This window comes from Squalius cephalus (assembly GCF_949319135.1).
Source record: "Squalius cephalus genome assembly, chromosome: 4".
Taxonomy (NCBI): Eukaryota; Metazoa; Chordata; class Actinopteri; order Cypriniformes; family Leuciscidae; genus Squalius; species Squalius cephalus.
In genome coordinates, this window is record NC_137125.1 from 24,203,374 (window position 1) to 24,218,713 (window position 15,340).

The window sequence follows — 15,340 nt, forward strand, 5'->3', positions numbered from 1 at the left end:
ATATCCATATGATTTCAAACAAATATGTATACAAATAATATGTAGTATAATGTAGTATAACTTATAACCACAATTAAAGTGAAACCACAAGTGTGGTCATGCTTCATTTCAAATCTGAGGATATCTCTAAAACTATGCAATTTATGAAGCATATTGTTTAAAGGGCCATTTGCAGTAGATTGTCTAATGTCTGGCGAGAACTGCTTAATTCCTCTATTGTTTTCACTCAACAAACCTTTCACACCTCTGCTGAGAATGAGACGGTCTTCATTATTCTTTCTATATCATTATTCAACACCACTTTTCATCCCACTATACATTAATCCACCTATTATCTATCTAGAAAACAAACAAAAAAAGTATTCTTGGGACTTTATGTGAATTATGATAATAAATATATCATAAAATAGATATAGCTCCTGGTGTGACAGATGCATTACAGCTATGTAACAATTTAAAATATTACCCTGATAACATACATCACGGAGATGTCTATTTGAGGTGCGTTTACATCTGGAAGACGTATTTTTTGTTTTTGCTCATCTGCAATTCATTTATAGGATGTATCCTGTCAGATGTCAAATAGACGCTTAGAAATTTTATTTAAGATGTTTATGTAAAACTGACATCTTAAAGATGTCTATCAGATGTTAGTAAACAGCAATGCTTTCCAGATGAAATGATCTTTAACAGACATTTTGCAGACATATCTGTGCTACCTGGGTAATATTACACTTTTACTCAAAACTCACTTTAAACCACCATCGAGTGTTTGTATAAACCTCCAATCACGATCTAATGCGTATTTTAGTCATATGTTGTTAAAATGTTATATTTGCCATTTTATATGGAGCTAATAGCTACACCTAAGCATGTATAATGTAAACATTCTTTATTCATATGTGTCAAAATCACACACAAACCATATACCATCATAATCGTATGTTTATTAGCTTCTTGTTTCATGTGTAGAAAGGTTTCTTTGGGTTTGTTCATGGAGCTGAAAAGGAGGAAGTGTACATGACAGCGTCATGCAGAAGGGCTGGAATATAGTCATGTAAGATGATTGACAGCTTTACAACAAATGAGAGAGCACTGAGATCATATCTGATGCAAACCAGGAACAGGAGAGACAGCGCTGTGTATGCTGTTATAGCTCTTCAGATTGCAAAACTCAGAGTGAAATGAATAGAAATGGTATTCTCTATGACAAAATATTTTCCAAGCATATGAAAAATCAGTATTTCTCCAAATTTGCGCACTTTTGTACTAAGAGCCCTAACGGACGCTGTTCATTGAAGCTAGGTTAACACAAATACACCAGAGCAGACTTAAATGAATATGAAATAACTGAATTATTCTATTCAAAGTATAAAAAATTACAGATAGTTTTTGTTTTTACAGAAAAAATTCTGAACTCCTGACAGAAATTAAGAAATTAATGTCACTGCAACAGTTTTTTCATAATATTTTTCAAATATCTAAAGTCTTTAATCTTTCTAATGATAGGCCTGATGTTTTAAGAGTCTGATGTTTTAATGTGAGGTGAATGTTAAACAACAACAAATCTGGGGACATCTGCGATCTTTGAACCTAAAGGGGTTAAGAACTCCTTTCCAATTGAAACTTCCACCAGTTCTTCAACAATGTTGGCAGGTAAAATGCTTCTCTCCAGTGTGAATTCTCATGTAAACTTCCAAGGCTTGCATGTTGATCAAAACTCTTTGTTTCTAGTGTGAATTTTCATGTGGTATTTAAGGTTTCCTTTTCGGTTGAAACTCTTTCCACACTGTTGGCAGGTAAAAGGGCTCTCTCCACTGTGAATTCTCATGTGAACCTTAAAGTTTCCATGTTGATCGAATCTCTTTCCACACTGAGGGCATTTGTAAGGCTTCTCTCCAGTGTGAATTCTCATGTGGACTTTAAGGTTTCCATGTTGATCGAAACTCTTTCCACACTGAGGGCATGAATAAGGTTTCTCTCCGGAGTGAATTCTCATGTGCCTGTTAAGGATTCCTTTTTGAGTGAAACTTTTTCCACACTGTTGGCAGGTGAAAGGGCTCTCTCTGGTGTGAACTTTCATGTGGTAATTAAGGTTTCCTTTTCGGTTGAAACTTTTTCCACACTGTTCACAGGTATAAGGCTTCTCTCCCGTGTGAGTTCTCAAGTGGACTTTAAGGTTTCCATGTTGATAGAAACTCTTTCCACACTGAGAGCATTTGTAAGGCTTCTCTCCAGTGTGAAGTCTCATGTGGACCTTAAGGTTTACATGTTGATAGAAACTCTTTCCACACCGAGGGCATTTGTAAGGCTTCTCTCCAGTGTGAAGTTTAATGTGCCTGTTAAGGCTTCCTAATTGAGTGAAACTTTTTCCACACTGTTGGCAGGTGAAAGGGCTCTCTCCAGTGTGAACTTTCATGTGGTAATTAAGGTTTCCTTTTCGGTTGAAACTTTTCCCACACTGTTGGCAGGTGAATGGCCTTTTTCCGGTGTGATTTCTCATGTGGACTTTAAGGTTTCCATGTTGATCAAATCTCTTTCCACACTGAGGGCATTTATAAGTCTTCTCCCCAGTGTGAATTTTCATGTGCCTGTTAAGGCTTCCTATTTGAGTGAAACTTATTCCACACTGTTGGCATGTGTAAGGCTTCTCTCCAGTGTGAATTTTCATGTGGTAATTAAGGTTTGCTTTTCGGTTGAAACTTTTTCCACACTGTTGGCATGTGTAAGGCTTCTCTCCAGTGTGAATTTTCATGTGGACTTCAAGGTTTCCATGTTGATAGAAACTCTTTCCACACTGAGGGCATAAATAAGGTTTCTCTCCGGAGTGAATTCTCATGTGCCTGTTAAGGATTCCTTTTTGAGTGAAACTTTTTCCACACTGTTGGCAGGTGAAAGGGCTCTCTTTAGTGTGAACTTGAATTTTCGTGTGGACTTTATGGTTTCCATCTTGATTGAAACTCTTTCCACTCTGATGTGATATGGAAGGCTTCTCTCCCTTGTGAATTCTCATGTGGTAATTAAGGTTTCCTTTTCGGTTGAAACTTTTTCCACACTGTTCACAGGTATAAGGCTTTTCTCCAGTGTGAATTCTCATGTGGACTTTCAGGTTTCCACGTTGATAGAAACTCATTCCACACTGAGAGCATTTGTAAGGCTTCTCTCCAGTGTGAAGTCTCATGTGGACCTTAAGGTTTACATGTTGATAGAAACTCTTTCCACACTGAGGGCATTTGTAAGGCTTCTCTCCAGTGTGAAGTTTAATGTGCCTGTTAAGGCTTCCTATTTGAGTGAAACTTTTTCCACACTGTTGGCAGGTGAAAGGGCTCTCTCCAGTGTGAACTTTCATGTGGTAATTAAGGTTTCCTTTTCGGTTGAAACTTTTCCCACACTGTTGGCAGGTGAAAGGCCTTTTTCTGGTGTGATTTCTCATGTGGACTTTAAGGTTTCCATGTTGATCAAATCTCTTTCCACACTGAGGGGATGTGTAAGGCTTCTCTTTAGTGTGCATTTTCATGTGGCTTTTAAGGTTTCCATGTTGGTAGAAACTCTTTCCACATTGAGAGCATGTGAAAGGTTTCTCTCCGGAGTGAATTCTCATGTGGTAATTGAGGTTTCCTTTTCGGTTGAAACTTTTTCCACACTGTTTACAGGTAAAAGGCTTCTCTCCAGTATGAGTTCTCATGTGGACATTAAGGTTTCCACGATGATCAAATATCTTTCCACACTGAGGGCATGAAAAAGATGTTTCTCCGGTATGAATTCTCATGTGCCTGTTAAGGATTCCTTTTTGACTGAAACCTATTCCACAATGTTTGCAGGTAAAAGGACTCTCTCCCACATTAATTTTCATGTCGACATTATGGTTTCCATCTTGATTGATACTCTTTCCACTCTGATGTGATATGGAAGGCTTCTCTCCCGTGTGAATTCTCATGTGATAATTAAGGTTTCCTTTTCTGTTGAACCTTTTTCCACACTGTTGGCAGGTAAAAGGGCTCTCTCCAGTGTGAATTCTCATGTGGACTTTAAAGTTTCCATGTTGATCAAATCTCTTTCCACACTGAGGGCATGTGTACGGTTTTTCTCCAGTGTGAATTCTCATGTGGATTTTAAGGTTTCCATGTTGATAGAAACTCTGTCCGCACTGAGGGCATGAATAAGGTTTCTCCCCGGAGTGAATTCTCATGTGCCTGTTAAGGCTTCCTATTTGAGTGAAACTTATTCCACACTGTTGGCAAGTGAAAGGGCTCTCTCCAGTGTGAACTTTCATGTGGTAATTAAGATTACTTTTTCGTTTGAAACTTTTCCCACACTGTTGGCAGGAGAAAGGCCTCTGATCTTTCTTTTCCATTTCATTCAGTTCTTCACTCTCCTCTTTCAGCGCCATACGGTCTAAGGCAAAAAAAAAAAAAAAAAGTAAATAAAAAAATACATCAAAACCATTTAGACATGTAAAACATCAAAACCACCAACATGTATCAGAGTGAGTGAAGCAGAAATATTTCCTGCAGAGTAGAGAGCGCCTTTCTGAAGATACTCTCAAATATTGTTTTATTGAAGTTGCGAAATTTATACATAGCCTAAATGCACAGTACAAACATCAAAGTTAAGAATGAAGGAGGAGAAGAAATTGAAAGGGAGTGTGGAGAAACTGAGTTTGCAAAGATTCATTTTGTGCTATACTAACAGCAAAGTTTGAAATACCGTTGCAGCGCTATACTGGTAACAAACATCCCGACATCCAGACTGATGAGAGTGCCGTTTAGACGAATATGTAAATATGCGCTGCATTCTTTCCTCTCAATAACAAAAATAAGTGAGAATTTTCAAGGTGAGAAAACAGCAGTAAAGAAATCATTTGATCAGTGTTGTGGATATATATTTGCATGAGCTCTGCAATTAGACATTATCCAGTCAAGTCACATCATGTTTATTTATATCCTACTACTTTTAAAAATATTGCTTTAAAGCCACAATATCATGACTTATCCATAGGCCCACTGTAATTGACATTTTTTCAAGAAAACAAAGATGCATAATAAAGAGAAATTTATTGTCAGAGCGGAATTTGAGCGAATGCTGTAATTCCGGTGAGCTGTACATGAGTGGAACGTGAATGATCAAGTGGACAAACGGCTGCTTTTAAATGCTCATGTGCACTTTGTGAAGAGCACTCTTGGGATTCGTCTGTGTGCAATTTAGTGTTGAGTTCCCTCAAAAGGGAACCAGCTACACTGTGCTGACCATTGACGCTATGGGGAAGTTTCTGCATAAACAGTCTCGGAAGCAGATGTGAAATCATGCCAATTATGTTGGCTGCCGATAATGATATGGCGTGAAATGGTCTGTCAGATGACTATAAAATGGAGCCTGCATTGAATATCATCATCTTCGTTTCTAGGATAGCACTATATGCGAAATCGTCTGTCTTGTTTATTGATCGTTTGTCAAAAGAAAAAAAGGTTGGAAAGATGGCAAGAAAAAAATTCAGGTTGGAAAGATGGTAAGCAAAAATTCAGTAAGTATGTGTCTCCAAGTCCGCTCTATATTACGGCTGGTGATTCACATAACTTTTGTGTGGTTTGTTTCACGGAGCATGCACAGTCAGCACTCAAGTGGGTTGGCTACATGCATTGTAAGCGTCTCTCTGTGAGAGTGTTCTGTCGCTCCTGCTTTGCTATTTTCTCTGAAGAGAAAGGCCAGGTTCGTGTTCCCCATGATTTGTGGTAGATCAGATTATGGGGGTCACAAATGGAGTTGGCGATCGTCATATGCTCTGCTTTTTCTCAGTTCTCACCAGCCAACCCAGAAGCCCCCAAGCAGTTTCTTCTGATCTGAACGAAGGCCCGGTGTTGGGTATTTCTGGCTCTGAGTTAGATGTGGCAAGCCAGGGAAATTCAAGGAAATGCTATTCCTCTACCCTGCTCATGAGGAATTACTGGAGGTTTTGACTCAAGTTGTAGAGAGACTCGAGTTGAGTCTTGATTGACTAGCTGAAAAGCAGTAGTGTCATCGTAAAAGCAAATTAGATGAATGCCTCCTTTCTGGTAGAGCACAACCTCACTGGGTCGGAGCCTTCCGTTTTCCCCAGATCCTCAAAGATTGTAGGGCTAATCAACCACTGGTACAGGACAATGCCTAAGATTGCTAGTAAATTCTCTCTCACCTGAATCAACATCGTCCTTGAAAGGGACGACTTTGCCTCCTAAATCAAATGTACTTTCTATTTTTTTTTTAATCATATTTAGTCAACCTTGTCATGTTTTGTTTAATCAAGTTTAAGTCGATTACCCCCAAATTTCACAGACAAGGCTTAAGCTTAGTCCCCGATTAAAATGCATGTTTGAGCTGTTTTAACTAAAAGCAACTTACACTGGCATATCTTAAAATATATCTGTGGCATTGTTTTGTCTCAAGATGCACACCAGTAGTTTTTCAAGGCACGTTTATAACAGCTACTTGAATCTCCTATTTAAACTAATGCCTAATCCTGATTTACTATAAGCCCTGAATATTGAATCATGTTATTGATCTGAACTAAACACAACACTGGCTTGCATAGTAGGGGTCTGAAAGACACTTAACTTTCAGTAATTTATTAATATGACCACACTGACTGACATCATCGGATGAGAACAAAAGTCGAACCGAATTAGGCTGGATGATGGCGTTATCATTTTCTGTAGATCTGCTTTACAGATGAATCTCATCTTGCAACATCAACACTGGGATTAAACTGAATTGAATCAACATTAGGCTGCCTCAAACTGAATAACAACGTTGCTGCCTTTTGTAGAACTGCTTATAGCTAAATTTAACTTATTTCAAATTGAAAAGATTCACACTGTTAAGGTGGTCACACACCAGACGAGAAGCACCGCACCATCGTACACCGGAGTCATCCTTTTCATTATCGCTATGCTACTCCACGGTATTTAACTAACTCTAAAGTGTGTTGTGACCTGGTACCTCCAGTAGATGGCAGCACATAGAGAAACATATACTTTTACACTCAGGTTAGTGTATGGGGAAAAAAATGGAAAAACAAAAGATTAATGGCAAAATGAAAGATTAGAAATTGCTACGTTTATTAGGCCTAGATACATTTTTCCTTTATAGCCTATTTTATAGTCACATGGTGACGTAGCTATGCCGCTGAAGTAATGGCTGGACTTCAAACAAGACATTTCAGAAAGGTGTTCTCTGTTAGAGTTTAACTCCCTTTGGGGTGGACTTTGAACTTTGTAAATGCAGATTGTTTACATTAATGATGGGTCATTAACGAATCGTTCATTTTGTCTGTCATGTGACAAATCAATGAAAGACTCCAGAGGTAAAGTAATCATTTATGTTCCTGTCAACTTATCTTTGGGTTGGAGGACGTGTTCAGGGAATTTGGCTGTTGAAAATATAACATTTAAAGCCACTAAAAGAATGAAATGACTTTAACATTAGTTTATTTTGATGAATGAGAGTCAGTAAAATCAGTGATATTTCAATCACTGATTTACATGCACAAACAAATATATTATGCACTAAAGGAAAGGTAAAATGAAAAAAACAATAATTCTAGGTCCCATTTAATGAGAAGAATATCCCATACGTTTGCTGCCACATGGAGTTTAGGAGAAGAAACACATCCTAGATCAACTTCTGATGCTACATTTACAACTACTACATCCACACTAATCCGAATACACTTGAAAACACCGTCCGTCCACATTGAGACTGCGGTTTTCTCCTGCGAAAAAGTAATATGAGTATAGTAAATAGTATGAGTAAGGTAAATAGTAAAGTAGTATGAGTGAGGCATTTGAAAACGATTACACATTTAGTCATGTGACGCCTATGATACCCATAAGGGCCCTCTATGTGCAAGATGTAAAAATATTTACTTGCAGTTGCTGTCCTGTAGCAAAACGGGCAATTTTAGACCATACATGGTGCTGTATTGTGCATAAGTCACAGCTGAAGGCCGTTGTTAGAAACCCCTTTAGCCGTGACTTATTCATGATTTAATACACGGCTCTGTGGAATACTTGATTCTGATTGGTCAATCGCACCATCCAGCGGTATGTTATTCCCAGATAACAACCCCTCAAAACAGATACCGCAGGCTCATCTGGGTTACTGAAGTCAGCAGCACCATACGCCTGCTAGGAACGTTTTTTCTTGGTGGAAGTTTTACCTTATTGCTTATATAAAACGGTAACCACACAATACAAATATTAAAGCCAAAAATATGTATTAGTGCACTGTGCAACTTTCATGAAATCACTAAAAGCCTTCCTTCCCCTGGAAAAAATAGTCCCTGACCGTAAACAGCAGCAGAAGTTACATTATTTCGCCATTAGATAGCGACAAAGACTGTCTTTATGAGCGAGTCAGTCAGTAGAGAGGACTTTTATATTGAAAGGACTAACTTCTTGTGAACACGGAGAAGCAAGACGCAACTGACAAATGACTTACGCGTGTAAGGCCATGGAAAACCACTTAACTGTTAAAAGGACAAGATATAGCAGTGGACATTCAAACGGATTTTTATAACGAATATAGGACTGACCTGAAGGAAAATGTTATATCTACTGTAAATGCAGGTATATTTGGTTACTCGATCTTTCACAATCAGGGTTCCCACACCTTGGTTAACTTCAAATTCAAGAAGCTTTCGAGGACTTTCCAGGTCCAATACCCTCAAATTCAAGGACTTAATGTAGGGACACATTTCAAGTGAGAGCAAGGTTACATCATGTTACCTTGTAAGATACATTGTTACAGTTTTCATGTGTCAAAAAATGTGCAAAAAGGCTTCTTTTTTTTTTTGAGATCTGATATTCTATTTGTCATATTTCTATTTTGCATAAAACTGAAGAATATTCGGTATATTAACTTTTGCATGGATTTTATTGAAAAGAGCTTAGGCTCATGTAACCAGAAGTTTTAAAGGTGCACTGTGTCATTTTTAGCGGCATCTAGTGGTGAGCCAACAGAACCAACAGAAGTTACGGTGGATGACAGGAAAATATTGTTTACTTTATTATTCATTAAAATTATATGTTATTACGAATATCATTGTTACTTGTTCATCATTGTGTCAGTGTTTTATTCGCTGACTTTAGCTAGCTTCTTTGCACGAACAACAACAGTGACGAAACGAGTTTGTCTGTTTAGGGCTCCTGTAGAAACATGTCGGCACAAAATGGGTATTTCAATGTAAGGGGACCCGCGATGTATGTAGATAGAAATGGCTCATTCTAAAGTAATAAAAACATAACTTTATGTAAGGTCTTTATACACCATATAGCTATGTATATGATATTTCATTTCTGTCAACAGATCCTTCTAAATATTACACAATGCACCTTTAAGATATATGAATATGCTTTTAAGTTTTTCTTGCCTCATGGGTTTACATTATATCTTAACAAGCAAAGCAATTCAACATTACATTACATAAAATATTTGGGCAACAGATTATCACAAATGTTTTATGTTTATTGAACACAATGTACAAGTCCTATTCGGATGTTAATTGTTTCTCATGTGGATGTCTGTAAAAATAAATTTGCACCATGCATGGCACCTCAGTGATAAAACTCATGCATTCAGATGACGATTTATTGACGGTGGAGGAGCGAGTTTTGTAAGTCCACCAACACCAACACTATTTACATGAGATAAAAATGAAGATGCATGGTTTGTATTTTTAATGTTGTGCATAATATCCTACATATTTTAAAATTGGATCATATATATTGCTGTCACAATAACGGCCCATTTCAAATGTTTACGTGCTTTTTTTCCTTTTTTTGTTCGCTGAGGTGGAGAGGGTAATGAAATATTTCTTGTAAATACTTTCCAGCATTTCAGTAATAAAAAAGTACATCTTTAAAATTACAGTTAAGCGCAACAGTTATCGTACGTATGGTGATCGGCAGAGATCAAAATGGATTTAAACTGTGAATTTTGAAGTGATCTCTTCTTGTAAACTCAGAGATGTGGATTCGGACGGCAATTAAATCACCACACGACCTTGTTGTTTTTCCAAAAACAATTACGCCGGTGCTGGGAGAAAAACACTGACATTCTGGATTCGGACGGCAATAAAGACCAACACCTGTAAATTATGAAAATACCTAACGACCCCACGAGAAACAATTACCGTCCGAATAGGGCTACTGACTGAACAAATTTGGGTTCGGTGTAAGCACTGAAAACATATCACAATATAGTGCAGATCAAATACATTATAAAACATTCCAAATATCTTGAAACTTGTATTTTCCAGGCATCACGTTTCAGCCTATTTTTGCAATGTTTCACGGTGTGTCTGTGAAACATTGAGGTACCATCGTAGTAGTTTTGTGCGCGCATGAAGTCATGGCAACGTACAACACAAAGCACCTCACGTGGGAAACACTTAACGTAATGCATAAATGCGCGTGACTGAGGTAAATCAAGCAAGCTAGTATGCATAGGCCACGAAGTGTTGGCGAAATAACACATTAGCGGACCGGAGGGAATAATATGGCATTTTTTCCAGAAAACTTATTGCACAAAATAAGACTTCCAAGGACCTGTATCTATGAATGTTTATTTTCAAAAACTTTCCAGGGCATTGAAAAAAAAAAATCAGCTTCACAAACTTTCAAGGATTTCAAGGACACGTGGGAACCCTGCACAATACTTTACTCTATAAGCTTCAATGAACAATATCAATGAGAATATATGTTTAAGTTTCTAAAAGAGTGGTTGCTGGCGGTGTTGTGTAGTGATACATAGAATCGTTGGGTGAAGCAGTAGTAGCCGTGTTTTATCGTGAATAAAACACAGCTATTAAACCAATCAGAGTCAAGGACTGGAACTAACCGTTTGATAACTTTTAATATTGCTTGATTTAATATTTCCTGCTTTTATTTGGGGTTTAATGTTAATATTTAAAATTAGTAAAAAGTGATAAAGTGCTCGAAACGGCTCTGGCAGGTTAATAAAGGTCTTTTGAAGGGAAGCGATTCGAGGGTTACTCTTTTGGCGTAGGTCTACTTGCATACGGCCGTCTGCCGGAAGCTAATTATTTTAGTCAATAAAGTTTTAAATATGGATATGTTTCTTACACGAACGCATCGCTTCACAGAAGACCTTTATTTACCCCCCAGAGTCGTTTCCAGCACTTTTATCATGGATGGATGTGCTTTGATGGACTTCCAAAAAAATATACCCATTGACTCCCATTATAAAGTATGGAGAGTCAGGACATTTTTTAATATAACTCCGATTGTATTCTTCTGAAAGAAGAATGTCATATACACCTAGGATGGCTTCAGGGTGAGTAAATCATGGGCTAATTTTCATTTTTGGGTGAACTATCTCTTTAAAGGCAGCATTAGTATTTTTCTGGTCATGTGATCAGCATGTCTGTCCACATGAGGGACCTGCTCCGTGTCAAATAAAACCGCTTTAAAGGTGGAACATGCAATCTCCCAAAATCGTTGTTGACGAATGTTGATATTTGAAATCAACCCAAACAAACCCACTCTTCTCTTCATTGCTCCGTCTCCAAAATTCACTAACACTTTATCACCCGCAGAAACAATGCAACTTCAGCGCCCGTTTTCAGCCCTTTACATGTAGGTCTCTCTAGCGCTGGAAAGCTTTATATTTTATAAATATATAATTATACATTGGATAAAGCTTTAATATAAATGCTGGTCCTAGAGCTCTTGCCTGATTATAACTCTTCATTTTTCAGTGATATTCCTCTGAGATATTCTCTTTTGTATTGTCTCTCATCTCACTTTCAACAGTCTTTCTTCAAATTTCCCCCTTGCTTGTTCTCTCTCCTCCACCATCATACGCCCCCTAATGCTGATTGGCTAAATGTTTGTTGTGGTGCTCGGTACGAAAACTTTTCAACATCGTTTTTGAAAAATCTAATTATTGCACCTTTAATTAGAACACTCATATGATTCTTCAAAAAATTATAATTCATTTCTGTAGAGCTGGACCTTTTAATAAGGATCAAATGACTGAGTTCAGCTTTGAGAATGAAACCAACCTGTTTGTTCCTCAGTATCTTCTTGTTTCACACTGAATACTTCTTCAATCTTCATGTCTTCACTCTCCTCTTTAATAAACGGCACGTCTTCACTCTCCACTTTAATAAACGCCATCTTTATAATAGTGTCACGTGGATCTCAGTCGCTTCACCAGGAGTTTTTCTTTGTGTTTCTCCTGTTTAAGATGAGAATAATTAACAGAAAGAAAAAAACACACACCAAGCGTCCCAATCAGCTCTCTAGTTCAGTAGTCAGTAGTCCTTAAATTAACTGATTAGACAAAAAAAAAAAAAAAACCACACTCAAAACTAGGCCTAGCCTACAATTTCATAAAATAAGGTAAATTTAGGCCACTTAATATTTAGTTATGCTTAACATTAGATATTTAAAGATGTGTAGATTACATTTAATAGATAACATTTGCAGTTGGTTTGTTAAAGGGGTCATATGATGCTATTTTCAAAGATCATTATTTTGTGTATTTAGTGTAATAGAATATGTTACCATGTTTTAATGTTCAAAAAAACACATATTTCACATACTGTGCATTATTGTAGCTCCTCTATGCCCAATCTTTCTAAAACGCACCGAATTCTAAAAAGCCCCTCCTTCCGAATTGCGTAGTGTGCTCTGATTGGCCAGCTGACCCAGTGCATTTGTGATTGGACGAACACCTCAAGCGTGTGTTGGAAATGTTATGCCCCTTACTCTAATCGCAAGATTCAGCTTCCAAAGCAATTATAAAGACAGTTAATCATGTCATCAGTTTTACCATATAAGTTCGAGCTCTAGTCTGATTCTGAAATTGCAGATGACCAAGCCGAAGCCGATCGATCAGTTTGTCATCTTTTCAACAAGTTATAAACAGAGAATAGAGAATACTATGTTTGTACACATAAATCTCATGCAAATGCATGCTAGCACCAGATTGCCCTAGCAAAGTTGGAATTATCCCCTTTTTTTTTCTTTTTTTCTTTTTAGATATAGCCTTTGTGCACAGCCGGTCTTTTACTCTCCCAGGTTCAGAAAAATATGCTGCACACAGACGAACATTTAGGTTTGTACTGTTCTGGATGGCAGACGGCCGTATGCAAGTTGACTTCCGCCAAAAGAGTAAACCCTTGAACTTGACGCACAACGTAATGACGAACGCAGTTGTCCAGTCCTGTTTGTTTGAACCACGAGAGGCGTCAATTCCCATCATTGCGTTGTGCGTCAAGTTCAAGTGTTACTCTTTTGGTGTAAATTGATGTGTATTTTAGTCAATAAAGTTTTAAATATGGATATTTTTCTTACACAAATACATCGCTTCACATCAGAAGGCCTTTATTAACCCACTGAGATGCGTGGAGCACTTTAATAATGAATAGATGCGCTTTGATGGACTACCAAAGACATAGCCTACAGCCATTCACTGCATTATGAAGCTTGGAAGAGTCAGGACATTTTTTAATATAACTCTGATTGTAGGCTATTCGTCTGAAAGAAGAATGTCATATACACCTAGGGTGCCTTCAGGCTGAGTAAATAATGGGCTAAATTTTCACCCATTTTTGGGTGAACTGTCCCTTTAAGAGGCCCATCTATCACTGTTTTCCATGTTCGTAGAGTTAGTTTCTGGAGTAAATATATAGGCAATAATCTGTGTGTTTACACAGTCTTTTTTAAAAATGGCGGGTGCTGCTGTTTCACGTGTGTTCGGCCAATCAGCGAACACTAACGTCGCAGATAGTTCCTATAGTGCTGGTTTAGACCCTACTCTGAAGTAGAAGGTAAATTTGTACGCCAAAATCCAGGTACTTTCGCCAATAGTTCTAGAAACTATGAAAAGGTTCCTCCGATGCGAAAGTCCCTTATGTTACTGTCTGGGCTAATAAAAAGAAAAGATGAACATTAGTTCACAAATAATGTATATTGTTTAAATTGTTACTGCCTTTAGTACTTATTTTAGAATAAATGTTAAAATGTGTAAAAATACTAACTTGTTGTGTATAGGCCTACTTGGTTTTAATAAATAGTAGAACATTACATAATTATTGCAAAAAAATAAACAAATTGTTCTTGGTTTCACTTTTTTATGTAATGTTTATTTACCCAGAAGAATTAAGTGTAGTGGATGTAAATTTACATTTGATATAGGCTACAGTATAAAAATGTGAGGACTCCTCATTTTAAAACACCACCACTGGTTTAAACATGTAAGTTTTAATTATATTCTAGATACATAATGTGATTTGTATGTGTGTGCTATATGCATTTTAAATTTGAAAGTACAGTAAATTACAATATTCATGTATATTTGTGCGACCGCGTCGCAATGTGTGCCAAATGAGCGATTATTGTCAATGCAGTTCATTTCAACGGATCGGCCCTATCCCGAGTAGTGAACACTGCACAGGGAACTCACCTTTAGTTCACGTTCAGTTTTGAAAAGCTCCGTTTCTGCTTCTCTGCTTGGCAGTGGCCGAAATTGCTTTTACTATAAACTGATTCACGATTTAGGGAATAAAACGAGACGCAACTTCATAAATGAAAGCATCACAATGTTATATTAAATTATAAGTAATTCACTTTGCATTCCTTGTAAAAACTATACGATCGATTGAACTGTTTGTACGGATTTAAACACCTTAAATGCTTAAAAATACAAACCTCACTACAGTCGTATCAGATGCATGGTCGCGGCGCCTCCTAATGACGTCACATCGCCAGACCAAAATAAAAGTCTAAAAATCACAGATTAATCGATGTACATACAAAATGTACAAAACGTATATCTTATATAAATATAAATGTATTAATCTTCAGCTCACCAATGCTGCATTTATTTTATCAAAAATACACCAAAAACAGTAATCTTGTGAAATATTTTTACAATTTAAAATAACTGTTTTCTATTTTAATATATTATAAAATGCATTTATTCCTCTGATGGCAAAGCTGAATTTTCAGCATCATCAATCCAGTCTTCAGTGTCACATGATCCTTCAGAAATCATTCTAATGTGCTGATTTGCTGCTCAATAAACATTTATTATAATTACCATGTATAATGTTACAAAAGATTCACTTCATGGATGTGCAGCCAACAAATCTGCAGCAATTGTGTAATGCCATCATGTCAATATGGACCAACATCTCTGAGGAATGTCTCCAGCACCGTGTTGAAGTTATGCTATGAAGAATTAAAGGGGTCATATGATGGTTCTAAAAAGAACATTATTTGGTGTATTTGGTGTTTACGCAGTAAACGCATTTTACACATACTGTACATTATTGTAG

General features: G+C 37.2%; 1 protein-coding gene across 2 annotated transcripts; it reads right to left on the minus strand.

Annotated features, from left to right (window-relative positions):
- Positions 1–928: 928 nt before the first annotated feature.
- LOC307157324 (uncharacterized protein) lies at positions 929–14,769 on the minus strand. 2 transcript variants are annotated; one of them, XM_079869193.1, is made up of 4 exons: positions 14,712–14,751; positions 14,467–14,545; positions 12,059–12,234; positions 929–4,395 (listed from the first exon to the last, which is right to left on the minus strand). In XM_079869193.1, exons 3-4 carry the CDS (start codon positions 12,171–12,173, stop codon positions 1,715–1,717), a joined length of 2,796 nt encoding a protein of 931 aa, XP_079725319.1. In that variant the 5' UTR covers positions 12,174–12,234; positions 14,467–14,545; positions 14,712–14,751; the 3' UTR covers positions 929–1,714. The 2 variants fall into 2 exon arrangements, with proteins under 2 accessions (XP_079725319.1, XP_079725320.1); XM_079869194.1 differs by lacking the exon at positions 14,467–14,545 and having other exon boundaries at positions 14,712–14,769.
- Between the last annotated feature and the right edge of the window lie 571 nt (positions 14,770–15,340).